Below are 21,689 nucleotides of genomic sequence, written 5' to 3'. Positions count from 1 at the left end.
TCTTAGACATTTCACACACATTTTTGATTTCTTAAAGTCAAGCTGTTTGGCCACAGAGACTTCCGACAGCTTTTCCCAAACCACCGCTCGTATACAGTCCTTTTATACCGTTGAACTGCCTGACAAAACAAAACAAAACACCACGTCTACGATTCTTCATGAACTTTATTTATCAAACTCATTTCACGTGCAGTTAACCCCAGGTTATACGGTTCATATTTGTCCAAAAATGTTACAATTTAAATGTTCATAAAGAATCTACATTGAATGTTTTTTAGCTAAATAAAACTCAGCCATTAAGCCACACTAATGCTATGGAAGTAGCCATAGGTTGTGAACTGTACCCTGACTGTCACATTTATGCAGAAACCCACAGATTCCATGCAAATCTTTTTAAATAGTAAAATGAAGTACTAAATAAATAGTGGCAAAATCCAAAGCCTTCGTTAAACCTCTTGAGCTTTGTCACATTCCATGTCAGGAAGAAATGGAATGATTCACTAGTGTCGTAAACAATTCTGGCGGACTCCGTTGAGCTTGGTCAAAATAGTAAACATTCATTACTTAGTAAACATTCATTAATATCGTGTAAATTCTCCTGGTCGGGTAATTGTGTGAGATTCTACAGTAGTTAACCGTGCAGAATCCTCTGGTGCCTGAATGGCAGCTTAAAAAATATAAAAACTGGTTTTAAACCTGTGACAAACTAGACATTAGTCAAATTAAATAATCTTTTAATCTTTCCTATCACCTCCCCAAAAAAAACATGTCAGTAGGTGGATTGACAGCTGTAAATTTCACCCAAGTGTGAACGTGTGTGTGTGGGTGGGTGGGTGTGCATGGTACCCTGTGATGGACCAGGGTGAATTCCTCCCCCCTCACTCCCGATGTTCCCTGACCAGGATAACTGAACTGCTTACTGATGATAAATTAATGAATACCTTTTAATTGAATCTTAAATACAGTTTAAATCTCACATCTTAAGTTTGATACGTGTGCAGTTTCCTTGGTGGATTTTTCCCATAACTCACTGATTTGACAAAGCTTCAATGGATCTTCACAATAATTAAAGCTTAAAGGCGAGAGTAGAGTTGCTCTACAGGTAACGCAATGCCGTGTGTGTCATTCACCTTGCAGCTATGTTTGATATAATTAAATGATCTTTTTAGTGTAATAAATTCCAAAACTCCAAGTCAAATACAAGCAGCATTTCCAGCAAGAACCCATGAATGCACACTCACAAAATTCTGCCAAGACCACATACAGATAACCCAAACCGTTACGCTGCTTTGGTAAGCTCATCTGTAAATTCAGCCATAAGGTCATGGACCCAGATGTCACTGTCCTCCTGAGACGTGTCCACCAGGTAGACAGTGAGCTTGCGGTCCCATGGTTGTTCTGCCTCCTGCACCGATTCCACCTGCGCCACCATTGCCTTTTTCTCCACGTGGTTCCTGAATACAATGGAAGCTTCTTCAGACCACTGCCTGGACTTCACTCCTACAAAGAAAGGATTGGAGGCTTTTTTTTAATAAAATGTGCATCCAACTTGGTACAAAATACACCCATGAAGGAATTCATCAAAGGTTGGAATACGCAAGTCATGTGAATCATATTTCATCTCAACCTTGGAAACGTTACACAATGAATAGGACAAGCAACATAATTAGTTCATTAGTTCCTCTGAGCAGTTTTGGATGTGAGTGAAGTCTCCATTACTGCCCCAATTCACTTTAAAGTTTTTAAGGTGGAAATAGTTTTCATACAATCCATAGCATCCACCAGATGGCGCTTTCTCCTCCAAAGGTTCTTTTTTTCTTCCATAAATTTTATTTGTAAAATTCTATTCTAAATGTTGATAATATATACTAAATTTAAGTCTTGCAAAAATAAAAATTAAAACTTAAAGGGTGGATTTTTCCTTTAAGCTGACAAAATCTGGTGTGTATCCATAATCTAAGTGTTGCTATATTTTCACCTACTACCAAAAATATGTCTAATGATTGGAATAAAAAATAAAAAAATCAATGCTTACTCCCCAATCACTGTTTATATAGAACAAATCTAAACCATTGTGGAACACAGGAAACAAATATGTTTTTAAGTTTTACAACAGCAATCCTCATACAAGAAACTGTATCTTTAATCAATGAGGTGTTTTTCACTAAAGAGAACTCCTTTAGAATTACAGGCTAAACAATTATAACGTGGAAAAGAATCAGAAGCAGAGAAACAATGTGTGTAAGCAGGATGTTTTACCTGCCAGCTGAGCAGTAATGCCCTGGAAAGGGAGCTGCCTGAACTCCTGGATGAGGGGCCTCAGCACAGTGCAGCTAACCAGCTCATGCTTACCATAGTCGAGTTCATAAACTGATACCAGGCCGTTGCTCAGAACTCCTTTCACAAGCACGCGATGCCAACTGGGGAAAAAATGTCATGCTTCTTTCAGTTCAGATTACAGCTCCATACAGCACATGAAGCTCAATGGAGATTAATGATAGAGATAAATATCTACAGTGAGACAATTATATACACTCACTAATGTATCGGTCGGCGTATAATTAATTCAGGAAGCCAAACGTTTTCATCGGAATTGAAATAATAGAAGTAACAGGGTGAGGTAAAATGTATTTAATTATAATACAGTGACTACAGTTTATTTTAGTTAATATTTTGTGACAATATTTTAATAAGATATTATGAATTAATATTGTTTCTATTATATTTTAAAAATAAAATAAATAACATCAATCAAACATTTCGAGCAAGACATTCATTATTTCGTTAATTCATTCGTCCACAGTGAGAGCTTTATTCTGGTCAAGGTAATGGTGGATCCGGAGCTTATCCCAGGAACACTGGGCATGAGGCACACACATATTCACATATAGGAAACTCACACAGACATCAGGGGAACATGCGAAATGCTGTACAAGATACAAATTAGGTTTGCCTAGCACCTCGGGGGTTGGGGGTTCGAATCCCGCCTCTGCCCTTAGTGCGCGAAGCTTGCATGATCTCCCTGTGCCTCGGGTATCTTTTGTGTAATAAAACATTATAATGTTCTACACGTGCAGTACTTCTGGGACACTATGCATATGCATGACACTTCCTGCTACTCACTTGTTCTCCACTTTGGCTGCATACACCTGGTTCTTTTCCACTGTTAGTGGCTTCTCATCTGTCTTGTTGTAGTACAGAATCATCTCCTCCATTAAGACGACCAGCTTGTACATATCCTGCCATGGCTGAAGCACAAAATGGCCTGGATGGCATGCGACTGACACATAAATGTCCATGTTCTGTCCCATTTGAGGGAGCTCAAGAACAGGTGGCAGAGTCAGACTCCCAGACAGGATGCTACTGGAACCTAAATGGGGTGCCAGAATTTTAGGTGTGTGTCGAGCCTTGCATGCTCTGTTGGTGCTTGGGCTGGAGGTGCCAGTAGAGGGTGTAGGGGTAGTGGTGGGGGCTGTGGTGGGTGTATTTGATGATGTAGTTCGGGTTGGGCTCTTCAGAGACCCCTGGCTGCTCAGGAAGACATCGTCCTGGTGCTTCCAGAGATCCGAGTTGGCAAGCTGACGGTTGAGGCTGTGGTTAAGGTCTTGAAAATTCTTATTAGTAAACAGGTAGACATGGGCGAGGCGCTTGCTCTCCTCCACTTTAACAATCTGGAGAAGAAAATAATAAGCTGATTCAAATGAAGGCTCACTAAGGCTAATTTCAAACGGAACCTAATCCCTTGTAGTACTAATTAGCAAGAACTACTGTTACAAACAGAGTGATCAGTAAGCACATGGTTGAGACATTTTGTATTCACTCACCAATAGAAAATAATAGAAATGATCTTTAAAATGATTCCCCACAATAAAGCTTGTAATAAAAATTTAGCTTTAATAAAGAACTGGCCTTCAAGCTGCAGTCACTGCAATGGATAGCTGTGTCTTTAAGCCACTGCACTGCATCTGGAGTCCAGCAGCCCACGCTGACAGGCAAGTCAGTCAAACAGCATTTCACTGCCTGTGTAGAGATGGACACAGAGAATTATATACATGTGCATTTAATATTCCAGTATGTACAGTGACTCTGACTAACTATGTTATTTTCTTTGAGTATATAGACAAACATACAAACAGGCAACATTTACATGAATTCTGCTTTGTATTCAACCTTGCTCTCTGACCTGGGGAGGAATTGAGATAAGGTCACGTAAGAAAGGGTGCGGGATTTCCCTCAGCTCAATGACTTCAACAGACGCCTGCACCCCCACATCCACGAACAGGATGTCCAACACTCGGCTACCGTGCAGGTTAGTTATCTGCACATTATAAGGAGAGAAATGAGCTTAGTTTCATGTTGATCAAATGAAATGTAATAACAGCGCGTTCACACTAGCTAGTCATTTTCCAGGAGTTTTATTTTAACCCTATTTTCCCCCAGTTTGATCATTTGCCAATGAGCTATCTCGCCTCATTCGAACATCACAGGGCAGCTGAACGTACGCAGACCAAAACACTAGCTACCCTTTTCCACATACGTGAATTCACAGATGCCTACAATTGGTTAGTGTCACTGATTGACAGGGGAGAGAGTAATGCCTCGCCTCCCACACAGACAGCCCGGCCAATTTTGCTTGCTTGGACTCCCAGCCACAGACGGCTGTGGCATTGTCAGGATTCAAACTCACAATCTCAAAATGAATCCTACTGAAACAAACCCAAAATGATTGATATAAATACTTTCAGTTGTTTATTTTATGTGCTTTGTGTAGATAGATTTAACAACACACTGTAACTGCACCTTGTGGTTTGACACTACATATCACATACTTGTGTAATATATATATATATATTCATATTCATAGCTTGATTTAACCAAACTCATCTGGTTCAGTAACTTCCTTTTGTATTATACTTTTTTAATTTGGCTTTTGTGAGAGAAGCTTTTCAAAACCTGTTCAAACATTGATATTCCCATGTGACAAAACCTGCTCTCTCTTACCTCGACTCGAGACCATTTGCCTTTGTATCGAGCCAGACAGCCTTTTCCACAGAAAGGTCTAGACACCAGCGACTCTGATGTAACCTTGTGGGCAAGAAACAATGCAGTGTTGTCATTTTATAACACAGGGATTGTAAAAAGGTAAAACTGTAGCTATGAATTGTTGAAACGCTTACTATATCATATATCATTAGAATACTGTATTTTCCCCTTTATTAGATCAAATGTACAATCCTATGTTACATTTTAGTTTGTATAAGAGCTTTGGAACGTATAATTATGAAGCTGCTATTTGAAGTGCATCATACAGAATTAATGTCAGTGTCTCACTGTTTACTAGCGATTATAGAGCTTAAGGTTTCTAATCTGATTATGTTCTTTTATCAGTCACTGTCTTGGCTCACACACCTCTTCAAAGAAACAGTCTAAGAGCAATGAGGAACCCATAGAGCCTTCAGATTTCTGTGAACTTAAACTTTCATGTGTATCATTTTTATTAAATTTTTTATTTAGAGTACTGTTTAATGTTTATGTAATAACCTTAATCTTTGCAAGCACTGTAACATAATAGTATTGTTAAATAACTAATAATGATCAATAACCAGATAATAAATATAGTAGAGAAACCTAAGTCTTGTTTTTAATTTAAGCGTCTGTAATGTATAATGTCCACAATGTGATTTATTAGATTTAAATAAGTCTTTTTATTGGCACAGAATTTACTGAAGGCCCAGACCTCAAACGCATAGTTCCGCATTGTCTAGTGCTTACACACCCACTATGGCCTTTGTACCTGGTTGCGGAAATAGCTCTCGGTCTTCTCCAGGATTTCGCTGAGTTTGGTCAAACCACGAGAGGGCAGCTGGCAGTAGAACATCCCATCCGAACACACACTGGTCACACTCACATTCATGTAGGCACTGTTTATCTGTGGAACAAAAACCAGTGCAATGTTATAAACCATGGCACCGACAGATCACTCACATGGGTCTAGTTGTGGTTATGCTGAGTACCTGCAGAGGGCTCTCGAAAGACTTCTCTTGCAGGGCTTTCAGACAGGAAGCATTGATATTAATGTCGTCTTCCTGTGACGTGTCATATAAAACCATCAGTGGAATGTCTTCTCGCTCTAGGATCTCAGCCAGTAGGATTTTACCACTTGCCATGGAGTCAAATTTTTTCAGCACTGCTGGCTCCTGAGCAAAGGCTTCAACGCCTAACACACATCCAGTGACATGGGTCAACATGACATGCATTCCCATGTAAATACGAATAGTGTGAAGTATACAAATGAATCATCAAATTAATTTCTCAAACTCACCAGCCAATTTACATTTGGTAGCTTGGAAAGGCAGTTTGAAAAATTTCTCATGCAACTCAAGCAGCTTGCTTTTACTAATAACATCAGAAAAGCCGTGATCCACATAATAAACCTGGAACAACAATTCAGCAGTGGTTAATTTATTATCTTAATCAATTACTTCAATTGTAAAAGAATCGTACACGTGTTAAACCTGCTGCACGTGAGTTAAGCCGGGTTTACGCTGTACGAATTGAGGCCTGATTTTGCTGTTGCCAACAAACATTTCACATCGTACAAGAATTCTTTGTCGGTTGAGTTGAGACTGGTGGTCTTAGAACATATAATGTGATGTCCTCACCAACGGGTGATTTAGTGCTACCCCTAATTTTCTTTAATAGCAGGTCCACAACTAGAGGATCCTCATCATATAATCTGACATTGTACACATATTTTTAAGTCTGTTCAACTTGAACAACTAATAGTCTTGAAAAAATACTGTAATCAGAGACATTCTGCTAAAACCGGCTTTTACTTTAGTCACTAACTACACTATATCACCAAAAGTATGTGGACATGTGACCATTTCACCCACATGTAGGCCTTTCCCAAACTCTTTCCACAAATTTGGAAGCACACAATTGTGTAGAATATCTTTGTATGCATTACAAGCTCCCTCCACTGCAACTAAGGGGCCTAAACTTGTTTCAGCATGTCAATGCCCCTGTGCACAAAGCAAGGTGCATGAAGACATGGATTGGCAAGATTGGTGTAAAAGAACTCGAGTGTTCCCCTACACGGAACACTTCTGGAATGAATTGGAAAGCCAACTGCAGCCCTTCTTGCCCTACATCAGTGCCTGACCACACTAAAGCTCCACAGCCACGTTCCTAAATCTAATGGAAAGCCTTCCTAGAAGAGTGGACTTATTATAAGAGCAAAGGGACCAATTGTGTGGGGTTTTTTTTAAATGCTTATGAGTGTTAAGGTCAGGTGACCACAAACTTTGGGCTTTATAGTGTACTTAGACGTACTGTGATCTAAACGCACCTTGACTTTATCGGACTTGACCTCACACACTTGTGCCCGGAGGATCTCTTCCTCTTCTTCAGCAATGGCTGCAGTTAGTTGGCCTGATGATAATGAGATCAGTGGCTTCCGGGTGTTATCCTGTCTATAGAATTCCTTCATATCATCCTCCAGCTTTTCCTGGGCCTTGGAATATGCCTCACCGATGTATCTGTTCACATTCAGGAAAACATACCTAAATCTAGTGCCTTCTTTGTTTCTGAATGACTTATATATTTTTCACAAAATAGGTGAGTGGACATGATCTTCATTTTACCTGAGAACTACACTGTTAGTGCTGCTTGCCTCGACCACCAGTACTGAGGGGTACTCCTCCCTGGGAATAAGCAGAGGAGGCACAGATTGAGAACTGAGACGTCTCCCTGCCTCCTCTCTCGCCTTCAGGTCTGCTGAGTCTGTCTGATTGCAGTTTTCATCCTCTAATACCTTCACGTACAGAATTGCCCTTTTGGGGTTGTCTGGCACGGGGTAGTCAATGGTGCATATATCTGAGAGCAAGGGCAAGTTGTCAAGGACATACTCAGGCAGGTTGGTCTTGTAGGTATCTTGGTAGAGTTTTGGGAGGGCATGAGCCCATAAGCCACTGCTGTACTTAAGAAGCAGCTCTGCCAGGTTTTGTTTGAGGTCCTCGGGTAGAGCCTTGGGGGATGCCAGTTGGCTTGATGTATTATTCTTAGGTTTTCTGGACACTTTCTGGGGCTTTGGAGGTGATGGAAAGTGCATGTCTGGGAAGTGCGTCATTTCAAGGCTATATGTGTTAGTGGACTGGCTAACATCCTTGGCAGGGTACAACAGTAGCTCCTGAGATTTGCTACTGCATGGCTTCTCGACCTGCACATTGGAGAAAAATCCCTTAATTTTTTAAAGTCATGATTTATACATCTGTGAGTTTATAGGGCAAATGTTTACCATATACATAGACCATATAGCATACATGGCTAAGCTACCAAAATGAACTATGAATAAACCATTAATGGAAAGCCTCTTACAATGACTACCTTTGACTAGCGTCATACAGCAAATAACAAAAACAGCAGAGAACTGAGGTCTAGATGCATAATCCATGTCTGTTGTTTACTCTTTGTAAAGAATTGAGAGTAGATTTGGTCATGCTATAGCTGAACTCACTGTGCAAATATGGGTCCACTGTTCCAGATCTTTCAAGGCTTCACTGGGCAACTCTTGCTTGTATAGCTCCCGGTATAATTGTGGAAGTTTAGACACCCAGAAGCCATTGCTATGCTTGCTTAGAACCTCTTTGAGGCGGGACTGCACCAGTTTGGGACTGTAGAGGCTTATTTGGGTCCGGGGTTTTGATGGAGGGGTGCTTTCATTAAGGTTTGAAGGAGCTGGAAATGTTCAGGTAGGTCAGAATAGAAACACTGTGCAATTAATAGCAACTGCCAAGTATGAAACCACTGGAAACAAAGTAGAGGGTGTATGTGGCTATTCATAAAGTTTGCAAGTAAAATGTCAAGCAAAGGATTTGAATCAAAAGGCAGGCCCTTAATGCAGCCAGATATAAATGTATTCCTATCTTGCATGAGTGCATTGTAAATGATAAGTACAAGCATTTAACCAACCATTAACATCAGCTTGTTTGGATGCCTGTCTTAGAACCTGCTGTGTAATAACAGGAGGTGAGCCTGCCTGGGGCTGAAGATAACTGTATTCATGCAGTAATGAAGACATTGTTTAGTAATGAGCATTTTCCAGTGACAGGACCCTAAATGATGAATGATCAACCCCTACAGCAGTCTATAAAGGCACTCCATGGAGACTGGGGCCTGTCTTAGACTTTCTGCATAGTTAAAATGATCTAATTCATGGAGATGGGTCCCAGTTTCCTGCCTTGTTACATTGAACTTAAGAAGAAGAAAGGAGACTTACTGTGGCTCTGTTGAGGGTTCCTAGACAGATGGGTGTGCACTTCCTTTTGGAATCTGGATGGCAGGGTCATCCTTTTATCCGATCTGAAAAAGGTAAAGGTCTGAATTTGAAGTGGAGACTCAGGGTGTCTTGCCCTATGGAAATTCATTTAATGAGAAGAATACACAAAGGAACAAAAGCAGTGTTATGGTGTTATTTCATTTTCTGTATTTTATCCACACCCCAGCATTCTAAACTAATTATGTTTTTTTTAAGTTCACCATATTTAGTACATATTAGTCCCTCAACCCCAACTGAATTTGAATAATGACTCACAAAACACACACTGCGTTGCAATTGCATTATTCAAAGTATTTCTCTGCCTAGCAACCCAGTTACAAAGCAAACATACATCATGAATAAATGGTATAATTGTGTCTTATTCAATAAACTCTAAACAATATTCTGACCCGAGGATCTGATCAACTGGAAATTCATGAGCCCAAAAGGTGGTTATACGAAATCTTACAAAAGATTGGAAAGAATTTTGCTTAATTCAAACCACGACTGAATGACTCCTGTTAAGTTAGATTCCTGTTTACATCAATGAGCTTCAATAAAGTGGTTTTCATATTAATATTCAGAACATATTGTTGTGCCCCAGCTGCACAAGACTGCTCTGCGGATATTAGGTAAAGCACTTAATTCATTTGATTCTAGGTGTCATATGCACTGAGCGTCCACCAAAATCTTTACCAAATGAAAAAGTGCTGATTCATTGCAGTCTCATTTAGAATTGCTAATCTGGGATGGCAGGAGGATTAGCGACCCCCGGCTCAGTCGTTTAGCTATGCCACACCAGCTCTCTGCTCTGTATTGTGTGTATGCCACAGCTAGAGATACACAAAACAGCTGAATGAGTGAAGTCAGTTGTTTACTCTGAAAAGCGCTGGCTGTTGGCTGGAATGATTCTACACAAACATGGGGACACACACACACACACACACACACATTCCACTGCTAAATACACACCAGACTAAGTGAACATTCAGCAGAGCTCTACTATGCATTTCTTATTCAAGTCACAGAGAGAGAAGACAGCAGAACAGAAAGAAAAAAAGGGAAGAGGAAATGTTTTTTTCCCATCCGCTCCTATGTGTGTTTCTTGATAGCTCTGTCACACTTTATACTCCGTACTTGTACAAATCATGTGTCTTTTGCAATGCTTTATTTATATCGCAACTCTAATAACAATCTGCCAATCACAGCCCTTTCAGAAACAGTCTGCTTCCTGCTGCCCCTTCTATTCTCTCATACCTGTCATACTTGTCAGAAGGCAGACTGCCCCTTCTGCTGGGCATGTTTGGTGGAGTGTTGTGTACTTTACTGCCTCTCCCATCTGGTTGCGTCTCCCTCATGCTCACTGTGCGACTACTGCCTCGACCCTGACGACTCCGGTATTCAGGCTGCCTGAGAGACGTCCTGGGTTTGGCTGTGGAAAAAAAGAAAGTGTATATTACACACAACAAAAACTTATGGTACATTAAAATCAGATTTTTCTATAGGTATTGGCATTTACCCCTGTAATACCAATGCACATAGAAAACTGTGGTTTTGTTCATGTAAACTGCTAGCATTCATATAAAATGGTTTCAGTAGTTCCATGACAAAACAAGACATTATGATCTCCAACGTACAGTATGATCTTTAATAACACAGTCAAACAAAGGGATGCAAAGTCATCAAACCTTTACACCAGTTCCACACTTCAACAAATCCCATACACCTTAATCATAACCTCCTGCTTACATTCACTGTAGCATTCATACCTCAGTGTCTGAATGAAAGACGATTGTTGTACATTGGACATCTGGATTAGAGCATTCAGATGCAGAGTGCAGCAATATTGCGAATGATTCCTTTTTTCCGGATCTTGCTTCAGGGATATATATGATGTATTGTCGCCCAGACTGCTCTTATGCTAAACGCTCAGCAGGTTGGAAGCTTCGGCAAAGAGGAGAGGAGAGGAAAGAGCATTCGCTGAGCAATAGAAGGAGGAAAAAAGATAAACAACAGACGAATAGCAAAAGCGCTGCCAGTGGTATGCGTCTTCATTCAGCTCCTTCTCTTCTATTCCATCTCTCTCCCTCGGTTGCCCTCTCTCTCTCTCTCACTGCATCTCTGATGTGAGCGAGAATACGGCTGCTGTGTTTCTGCTGTATCATCCTACAGCTCTATTGCTGCACTGAGTCCCTGATCCAGGATCAGTCTCAGCACTGAAAGTCCAGGAAGTTAGCAGTACAGCATGTAGGCTGCTGACTGGCCTCATAGTGAGCTTTATTCTTAGCATCCTTACATCCTCAGAGGCGTTTAACTAGGACACAGTCATCTTAAAGCCTCACCCCTAAAAAATTTGGGTGTACAAGATCTCATCTTCTGAGAAGGAGCAAACCACACCCATGCTCCACACTCAAATTAATATCAGTAATATATTTAACGTTGTATAAAAAGTGTGCAAGAGGGAACAAATGCGCAAATGTTAAACCTTGCCATGTACTCATATGAAAATGAATATATTCCAATATGTTGTTGAGAATATTTTCAGTACATTAAACTGCCATTGACTATGGAACTCACAAGAACTGTGTACATTTTAACAAGGTTTATGTAATGCAAACATTGTAATGTAATAGTTTAGAAAGTACATGTTTATTTAATGTAGTCCTACCATTTAACGCCAGAGGAGAAGTGGGTTTGACTCTCATCTGGCAGTTGACCATCTGAGGCCGGCCAGTCTTCTTAGCTGCATGCTGTCGAGCCACTAGCTTTGTGATGTTTGCCTTTTCATTCCCCACAGCAGCATAACACATCACCTTTAAAAAAAAAAGGAGAATGTCAGAAGAAAACACAGCACACATCCATAATCACCAAAACATGGAGAGGTTGATTAAACATGGACACATACAGAAAAGCCAACTGTCTCTGCAACCTGATGTGCTTATTAAATTCAAACATCAACTGCAACTCAGGTTTGTTGAGAAACTAACATGAGGTCTGTGAGATTGCATAGCAGCCCAAAATACTTATGGATCATAAGTATCACTTATATGATCATAATGGATCACTTATATGATCACCAAGATCATCTTGAAAATTTCTTTTGTCAAATTTTTTGTCATCAATACAATATTTTGTACATACACATAAAGTACTTCAGAAATCCCCAAGATGCAATCCAATCTTATCACAACTGAAAATGGACATTTAATACTCGAAGACTCTCCAAACAACTCTATGGGTCATATTCAGAGTCCTATTCAGAGTCCTATTCAGAGTGCGTGCAGTGAGAAATTAATATGCCGCACATGAGAGTTGCACAGATGGTAGAGTTTGCGTGTCTCAGCTATGAGTGATTCTGACCTTGAACTTAAGTTGAATCTTCTTGCATGATATTGGCTTGAGCGAGGGGCACTATTAAGTCAAGCATCACTGTTTAACAATTTGACATAACCACAATATGTCCCCCTGAAATGTATGTTTTGTGCTTCAAATACACTCAAAAATATCTTTGGGAAGCCAATATTAAATAGATAAATATAATATTACTAATTAATTAATCATATCATCCCTGTAAAGTCCACAGAATGTCTGTTTTTTCTCACACAGAGAAGAATGGAGGAGATAGGATCTTAATTTGGGACAGGGTCGGAGTCAGCTCTCATCTCGCACTATAGCCTAAAAATAGGAATTTACCAGCACCTCCACATGACTAATTTGTCTATATGTGATAGGAAAAAGAAATTCTCACAGCAACTGCAGCTCACCTCCCCAGAGCGATTCCTGTCCAGTTGCACCAAGGAGGGCATGCTGTGCAGTAAGGCGTCCACTGTGGTATGACCCAGCTGTTTGTGTGGTATGGTTTCACCTGTGAGTTCTTTATATTCAGCCTGAAGACATGACAGGGAGATTGGAGACCTGGACTGCAGAACAGCCCGCAGTATTTTCTTCACTGCCTCCTCATCCACCATCTTAGAAACACACAAAGCATGAATACTTAAATATTTTATATTTAAAGTATTTTTTATATTTGCTATTCCCCAAATGGAAAGAGGCAAACATGGACAATGTTCCTGGGAATAATTATTACAAGAGAAATGGTTAAGGTACTTGCAGGATTACACTTCAAGGTCGTTTTCAGGATTTTTTTCAGGACCTGAAGCCATTTATATGAAAGTCCAGAAAGGCCCTGTATTATGTTCCTTGTGATCTCAAGTTGACAAAAGTTGTTCTCTTAAGTTAACAAAATTACATTCAGCTTTAATTCAAGGGGTTTAACAAAAATATTTCATTAACCTTTTAGAAATTACAACCATGTTTTGCAGTCCCTCCATTTTCATGAGCTTAAAAGTAACTGGACAATTGACTGATAAGCAGTTTCATGGCCAGGTGTGGCCTGTTTCCTTGTTATTTTATGATAAATTAAGGAGATAAAAGGTCTGGAGTTGATTCCAAGCATTAAATTTGCATTTGGCAGTTGTTCATGGGAAATCTCAATATGTGGCCCAAAGAGATGTTGATGCAAGTGAAGGAAGTTGATGCAAGTGATTTGGTCCCCCCCACCGGGGGGCCAAATCAACATTTTTGTACCTTCTTTAAAAGAGGGAATGCACTGGCGAGCTCAGCAATACCAAAAGGCCTGGAAGACTACGGAAGACAACTAAAGTGGATGATCGCATAATTCTTTCCCTGGTGAAGAAAAACCCCTTCATAACATCGAGCCAAGTTAAGAACACTCTGGAGGAGGTAGGCGTATCATTGTCAAAGTCTACAATCAAGAGACGCCTCCATGAATGTAAATACAGACAGTTTACCTCAAGACGTAAACCACTTGTAACACACAAGAACAGAAAGGTCAGATTAGACTTCAGGGATACTTCTAGATGTTAGCTAGAAAACATCTAAAAAAAAAAAAAATAAAATAAAAAAAAAAAAAAAAAAGGCTGCCCAGTTCTGGAACAAGATTCTTTGGACAGATGAAACCAAGATTAACTTGTACCAGAATGATGGGAAGAGAAGAGTATGGGGAAGTAAAGGAAGGGCTCACGATCCAAAGCATACCACATCATCTGTCAAACATGGTGAAGGCAGTGTTATAGTGTGGGCATATATGGCTGGCTATAGAACTGGGTCACTTGTGTTTATTGATGATGTGACGACTGATAAAAGTAGCAGGTTGAAATCTGAAGTGTATGGAGCTATACTTTCTGCTCAGATTCAGTCAAATGCTGCAAAACTTATAGGATGGCGCTTCACCGCGATAGCAACCCAAGAGCTTCGTAAGGCCTGGCAAAGGATCTCAAGGCAGGAAACTCAGCATTTGGTGATGTCCATGAGTTCCAGACTTCAGGCAGTAATTGACTAGAAACATTAGGTGGAAAAAAACCGACCTGGTCTTTTTCCAGTCTTCGACTGTCCAGTTTCTTTGAGTCTGTGCCCTTTAAAGCCACAGATTCTGGTTCTTGGCGGATAGGAGTGGAACCCAGTGTGGTCTTCTGCTGTTGCAGCACATCCAACTAAAGGTTCAATGTGTTGTGCATTCTCAGATGCTTTCCTGCTCACCACGGTTGTAAAGAGTGCTTATTTGGGTTAGCTCAGACCAGTCTGGTCATTCTCCTCTGATCTCTCAAGTGTTTGAGCCTCCAGACCATCTGCTCACAGGATGTTTTCTGTTTTTCTGCACCTTTCTGTGTAAACTCTAGAGACTGTTGTGTATGAAAATCCCAGAGGATCAGCAGTTTCTGAAATACTTAAACCAGCCTATCTGGCACCAACAACTACGCCACGGTTAAAGTCACTGAGATCACACTGTTTCCACATTCTGTTGTTTGAAGTGAACATTAACTGAAGCTCTACACCTGCATGATTATATGCATTGAGCTGCTATCACATGATTGGCTGTTTGGATTAAATGAGCAGGTGTACAGGTATTCCTATTAAAGTGATCGGTGAGTGTATTTCTGTGTGACCTTTCGGGAAAACTGCAGATCCATATTTAATAATAAGATACTCATTTATACACTTCAGATATAAAGCAATTTATTAGCATTATGGATGTGTAATCACAGAATGCATATTTTATATAAATGACCTTTGCACACAGCAATATTTACTGTTTATATTGCTAAAAATATGGCAACGAGCACTCAAAGTAAAATTCTAAAATATTTGTTGTTTTGGTATGTAGATATGTGAACACAATCTACATAAGATAGATCAGTGCTTATCAAAGCATAGCCTTGGGTGAATTTTTTTCTATTTTATTACAGTCATGAAAATCACAACCTACCATGACTGACGTTATTATATTTATTATTGAGTTCTTATCATTATTAGCCTGTTTGACAGCTCACTTGATTTGAATGGGTTTAATCCAAACCTGAGTAGCTCAAAAACAAGTAGCCCTGTAAATCACATCAACTGGACATAACATGTTCTGTCAGGGGAAATCTTAGGAACGGGTTCCAAATAAATAGGCACATTGCTTGGCACATTTAAATAGTTAGATTATATGCATAAAATAAATCTGAGGGAGTCCATGTTATTTGTTTTGCAGTTAAGGGGCTTGATAAATATTGACATTGCACGCTCTCTTACTTTAGCTCATGAGTTTATGTGAGCTCTCTCTCTTTGAGAACACGGTGACCTTTTTCTCATCTCCTCGACAAACCATATCACAGTAATATGTCTTTCTCTCAGTTTATCTTATCTTGCAAAAACATGCTATCGATATACCCACAGCGCATAGAACGATGAGCACACTGCTGCTGAGGCACCTGACTGTCTGATGATTTGTGTCTAACCAATAAGAATTAAAACTATTGTCCGATATATATAATATATATATACACGTATATATATTTTCATCTTTTTTGAATAAACTGAGAGACTTTGCTATCTGACCTTGTGTGTGTGTGTGTGTGTGTGTGTGTGTGTGCGTTATGTCATCTCTGCCAAGGCCTCGAACCAGGATATAGCTGTGGCAGTGTGATGGCGCCTTTTATTCTCATCCTCATCAATTTCATATTTGATATTTTCTACATCCTCCAAAGGTTTTCTAACAGTTTACAGGTGTCAGAACTGGGGTTCCCAGGTGGAGGTAAGAATATTTCCTGACTGTAAAAACTGAGAGAACCCCTGGGCTAGATCACGTGTGTGGTTCATTTTTGTATAACACAGTTTCAAGATGAATTAAGAATAGGGCAGGAATCTAAAATGTTAAATACAGAATAAACTACCCATGCATTTTGCTCTTCACACATGCCTCTATAATAAGCTTAGAATAGCCCAGTGTAGTCTGCGTATTGAAATATAATTACTGTTAGATTGTGTGCTGAAAAGAAAACTCAAGTGTTAAAGCTTGCTATAAGTTTCATGTTCCTAGAAGCTTTGTAGTGAAAGTGAAAGTGCCTCTGGAGGAATAGAGGCGTTATGAACACTTGGGCACAGAACTGGCAAGACACACCCTGGACAACAGTTCAGCACTGACTCTCTCTGTACACTTAAACTCTGTACACAACACTATTTCCACATTTAAACTGGATTACATTTTAAAGCTGATTACTTTTAGAGCCGTCCATCTTTATTTTCTCCTGATAAAGTTTGTGAAGAAGAGCGTCGGAATGTAGCACCATAAGTGGTGACGTCAGCGTCACTCTCACACACATACATACACACACACACACACACACACACATATATATACATATACACACACATGCACACACACACACACACTGGGTTAAAGACTAAAGCCGTCGAAAACATCCGACATAATTGTCATGTATTGCCATGAAGAACTTACAGTGAGGTATCTGTATGCTTTTGACGACTATATTGAAGTCGTTACCCGTCCGTCCACTTGTGGCGTTTTCTGACACATATCCGACACTGCGATAACTAAATGTTTAATTTTTCTCAGTCCTGTGTGGAAATGTTGTGTTAAAGAGCTTACCGTGCTGTGAGCTTGTGAGTGTGAGAACCAGCTCGAGCTGTCAGAGCGCACCGAGTCGAGCGCGCGCCGGTCCCCTCTCTCTCTCACCCGCTACTCACCCAGCCGGGATACAGCGACGTGATTGGTCAGCTGGCACCGTCGCCTGTTAATGAAGTGTCACTGCGCATGCGTGCAAATACTAAACACATTCATCCAGCTGAACCTGTCGCCACTAAACGAAGTCTCACTTTCTTCTTCAGACTTTATTATTATTATTATTATTATTATTATTATTATTATTATTATAACAAGAATGATTTTTACAAATCTAAATATGTACACTTTATGAACTCTACAAAAGAGTTCTCTAGGTATTAGAGAGGGATCCATATAGCCCTTTCTAGGAAGCTTAGAACCCTTAATTATGCAGTGAACCATTATAGAACCGTTTTAAAGGTTAAAGGATCAGAATCAGTATAATTGAATCCGCAATATGTATAAGGATTAAATGTGTGTGTGTGTGTGTGTGTGTGTGTGTGTGTGTGTGTGTGTGTGTGTGTGTGTGTGTGTTTGCTCACAACACAATACATTCAACAGTTTACAACACACACATCACAAACAGCTCAACAACACACAACACAATTACCATCCTAATATCTAAATAATAAGCAGAAATTGGTCGTTTATATTACAAAGGAGGTAGAAATAGCAGCAGATCAGAGTTGATTAAAAAGGAGTGGTACAACTGTGATATATAATACATTATAATAGCCATAGTAATGATAATGTTTAATAAATAATAATACATTAATAAATAGTGATAATATTTCTGCTACTAATCCATTCATTTTCTATACTGCTTATCCTTCAGGGTCGCAGGTAACCTGGACATATCCCAGGAGGCATGGGGCATAATGTGGGGTACACCATGGATGGGGTGCCAATCCATCACAGGGCACAATCACATGCACATTCACACACCCATTCATACGCTACAGACACTTTGGACATGCCAGTCAGTCTACCATGCATGTCTTTGGACTGGGAGAGGAAACCAGAGCACCTGGAGGAAACCCCTGCAGAACGGGGAGAACATGCAAACTCCACATACACAGGGAAGCTGCAGGAATCGAACCCCCATCCCTGGAGGTGTGAGGTCGAACATGCTAACCACTAAGTTCACCGTGAGCCCCATTACTACTACTAATATCATGTACATATTTCTGCCTTGGACAACAATTGGACAATTTTTGCACCACTTTGTCCCATGTTTATTTAGGTGCCTTGTAATAATCCACCCTCTCTACCCCTTTACAGTAGCTACCTCTGCTTACAGGCCAACCCGAAAGTTTGAAGTCAATGGCATACAGTAAATTACCTACCAGTGGTAATAAATCTGCGTTGTCTACGTCTGCCACTCATGTTTAAACAATGCCTTATTGCCTCCCTCTGGTCAAAACGTGCCATTGCAACCTGTTCGGCCCCTTTTCTCTTCTTCTCATTTAGCACTGACGTTCTGTATCCTTACTGAAAATCTGATTACTTTTTCACCACTATAAAAGCACCCTTAGGCTGTCTGATCACTCAAAAGACTTAAAGTCTCCAGATCTTGAGTGATCTTTTGGTTTTAAGAAAATACGTATGATTATAGCAATATTCCAAAAATAAAAAATGAGCGATTTACATAGAATGAAAATGCATTTTCAGTGTTCAAAGATGCACCTGTATTGCGTATTTATTGTATATTTTGCATTTTTCACACTGTCATGTGTTTGCACTTCATGTAGTCCATGCTACTGTATTGTGTGTTGTGCCATAGGCCTGAAGAAATGACATTTCATTCCAATGTACACAATCTAGATGGAGGATGACAATAAACCCCACTTGACAGCTTTATGTGTGTGAATGTGTGTTTTAATGCATGAAATTGGTTAATGATTAAAATGGATATTTAAAAAAAAAAAAAAAAAAGTCTGCACAGCCCTGTTAAAATGACAGGTTTTTGTGAAGTTTGTGAAATTGCAAAGAATACAAATAAAGTAAAAAACAATAAGGGGGACCAAATAAAAAATGTACAATAACCTAGTTCCATAAGTGTGCACAGCCCTAAACTAATACATTGTTGAAGCACCATTTGATTTTATTACAGCACTCAGTCTTTTTTGTGTAATAGTTTATCAGTGTGGCACATTTGGACTTGGCAATATTTTCCCTCTCTTTCTTGCAAAAACATTTTAAATCTATCAAATTGTAAAAAGGCATGTCCTGTGCACAGACCTCTTCAGGTCACCCCACAGATTTTTCACTGGATTCAGGTCTGGGCTCTGGCCAGCCTATTCAAAAACATTGATCTTCTTTTGGTTAATCCATCCCTTTGTTGATTTGGATGAATGCTTTGGGTCGTTGCTGTGCTGAAAGGTGAAATTCCTTTTCATCTTCAGTTTACTAGCAGACACCTGAAAGTTTTGCACTAAAATGATTGGTATTTGTAGCTATTCATGATTTTGTCTACCTTGACCAGTGCTGGCTGAAGAAAAGCAGCCCTAAAGCATGATGCTGCCACCACAATGCTTCACTGTGGGTATGGTGTTCTTTTGGTGATGTGCTTTTTTTTTTTTTTTTTTTTTTTGCAGCAAACATACCATGTGAAATTATGAAATCATTATACATTTTGGAATAGGTCTCATCAAACTATAATACATTTTACCATATGGTCTGGGGTGATTTAGTTGTGGTTGGATGTTTTTTTGTGAGAACGGGCTTCCGTCTCCGTCTACCCTACCCCATAGCCCTGACATATGAATAATACTAGAGATGGTTCCATGGTACATCTAATGCTTTGGAAATTCTTTTGTACCCCTGTCCTTATCAATATCTTTCAACAAGTGAGATACCGTACATGCTTTGTGAGCTCATTGCAGACCATGGCTTCAGCAGTCAAATGAAACCAAGATGTGAAGAAAATCCTACAGAAACTGCTGGTCTCTATTTGGAGTTAATCAGATAATTTAATTGATGACCGCTGCATGACAAATTAATATTAAACATGAGATTGAATGTAACTGATTCATCTTGAATGCAGCCAAATCTCCAATTATAAAAGGGTGTGAACATGTATGCGACCAGGCTATTATAACTTTTTTAATTTTTCCAATTTTTCCCTAAATGTTTATGATTGTTTTTCACTTAATGTTTGTATGTCATAATTTCACACTGAGGGTAGAAAAAGTTCTGACATTATTTATCTTAATTCTAAATAATCCTAATTTATCATTATTTATCTCTTTCTTCTTTTTTTTTTTACTTCACCAAAAACTGCCATTTTAACAGGAGTTTGTAGACTTTTTGTATCCACTGTAAGATTAAATCTTTGGGCCAGGAATGTTAATGCAGAATCATCACCACACAATATGATACAATACACTATATGGCCAAAGGTTTGTGGACACCTGACCATCACACCCAGATGTGGGCCTTCCCCAAACGGTTACTACAAAGTTGGAAGCACATGGTTGTATAGGATATCTTTTGTGTGCAGTAACATTACAATTTCTCAAACTCTAACTCAAATGACCTGCACTGATTGCTGAACCCAACTGCATTAAACACCTTTGGGGTGAATTGGAATGCACGAAGGCACACGGTGGCTTAGTGGTTAGCACGTTCGCCTCACACCTCCAGGGTCCGGCGTTTAAGGTTCATCCATGTGTGTGTGGAGTTTGCATGTTCTCACCGTGCTGTGGGGGTTTCCTCCGGGTACTCCGGTTTCCTCCCCCAGTCCAAAGACATGCATGGTAGGCTGATTGGCATGTCCAAAGTGTCCGTAGTGTATGAATGGGTGTGTGAGTGTGTATGTGATTGTGCCCTACGATGGACTGGCACCTTGTCCAGGGTGTACCCCGCCTTGTGCCTCATGCTCCTTGGGATAGACTCCAGGTTCCCCGTGACCCTGAAAAGGAGTAAGCGGTAGAAGATGGATGGATGGATGGAATGCATGATCCACCCCAGGCCTCCGTGCCCGACATCAGTGTTACTAAGTAACTAGTGTTACTAATGTTACTAATGTTATTGTGGCTGAATGTGCACAAATTCCAAAATCTAGTGGAAAGCCTTCCTAGAAGAGTGGAGTTTATTATAATAACAAGGGGGGGAATAAATCTGGAATAAGATGTTCAACAAGCACATATGGGTGTGATGGTTGTTACCCAGATGAGGATGGTTTACCTTCTGAGTCTGGTTCCTCTCAAGGTTTCTTCCTCATATTATCTTATGGAGTTTTTCCTTGCCACCGTTGCCACCGTTGCCACCGGCTCGCTCAATAGGGATAAATTCACACACTTAAAATCTGTATCCTGTGTTTATACATTTCTGTAAAGCTGCTTTAGACAATGTCCATTGTAAAAAGCACTATACAATGATCAGGGTCCACATAGTCCATGG

The 21,689-nt window shown here is 39.9% G+C and overlaps 1 protein-coding gene across 3 annotated transcripts; it reads right to left on the bottom strand.

Annotated features, from left to right (window-relative positions):
- Positions 1-33: 33 nt before the first annotated feature.
- tdrd7b (tudor domain containing 7 b) lies at positions 34-17,444 on the bottom strand. Of its 3 annotated transcripts, none has more exons than XM_053629221.1 (17): positions 17,271-17,444; positions 13,084-13,287; positions 11,988-12,132; positions 10,577-10,751; positions 9,281-9,414; positions 8,519-8,739; positions 7,647-8,221; positions 7,352-7,541; positions 6,323-6,434; positions 6,015-6,217; positions 5,795-5,929; positions 5,002-5,085; positions 4,184-4,318; positions 3,910-4,020; positions 3,124-3,671; positions 2,260-2,420; positions 34-1,500 (listed from the first exon to the last, which is right to left on the bottom strand). In XM_053629221.1, exons 2-17 carry the CDS (start codon positions 13,285-13,287, stop codon positions 1,280-1,282), a joined length of 3,354 nt encoding a protein of 1,117 aa, XP_053485196.1. In that variant the 5' UTR covers positions 17,271-17,444; the 3' UTR covers positions 34-1,279. The 3 variants fall into 3 exon arrangements, with proteins under 3 accessions (XP_053485196.1, XP_053485198.1, XP_053485197.1); XM_053629222.1 differs by having other exon boundaries at positions 36-1,500; positions 9,281-9,363; XM_053629223.1 differs by lacking the exon at positions 17,271-17,444 and having other exon boundaries at positions 13,068-13,131.
- Between the last annotated feature and the right edge of the window lie 4,245 nt (positions 17,445-21,689).

Source organism: Ictalurus furcatus, chromosome 7 (genome assembly GCF_023375685.1).
Source record: "Ictalurus furcatus strain D&B chromosome 7, Billie_1.0, whole genome shotgun sequence".
Lineage (NCBI taxonomy): Eukaryota > Metazoa > Chordata > Actinopteri > Siluriformes > Ictaluridae > Ictalurus > Ictalurus furcatus.
The sequence above is the reverse complement of the archived record's forward strand: the minus strand, read 5'-3'. Positions and strand labels throughout refer to the sequence as shown.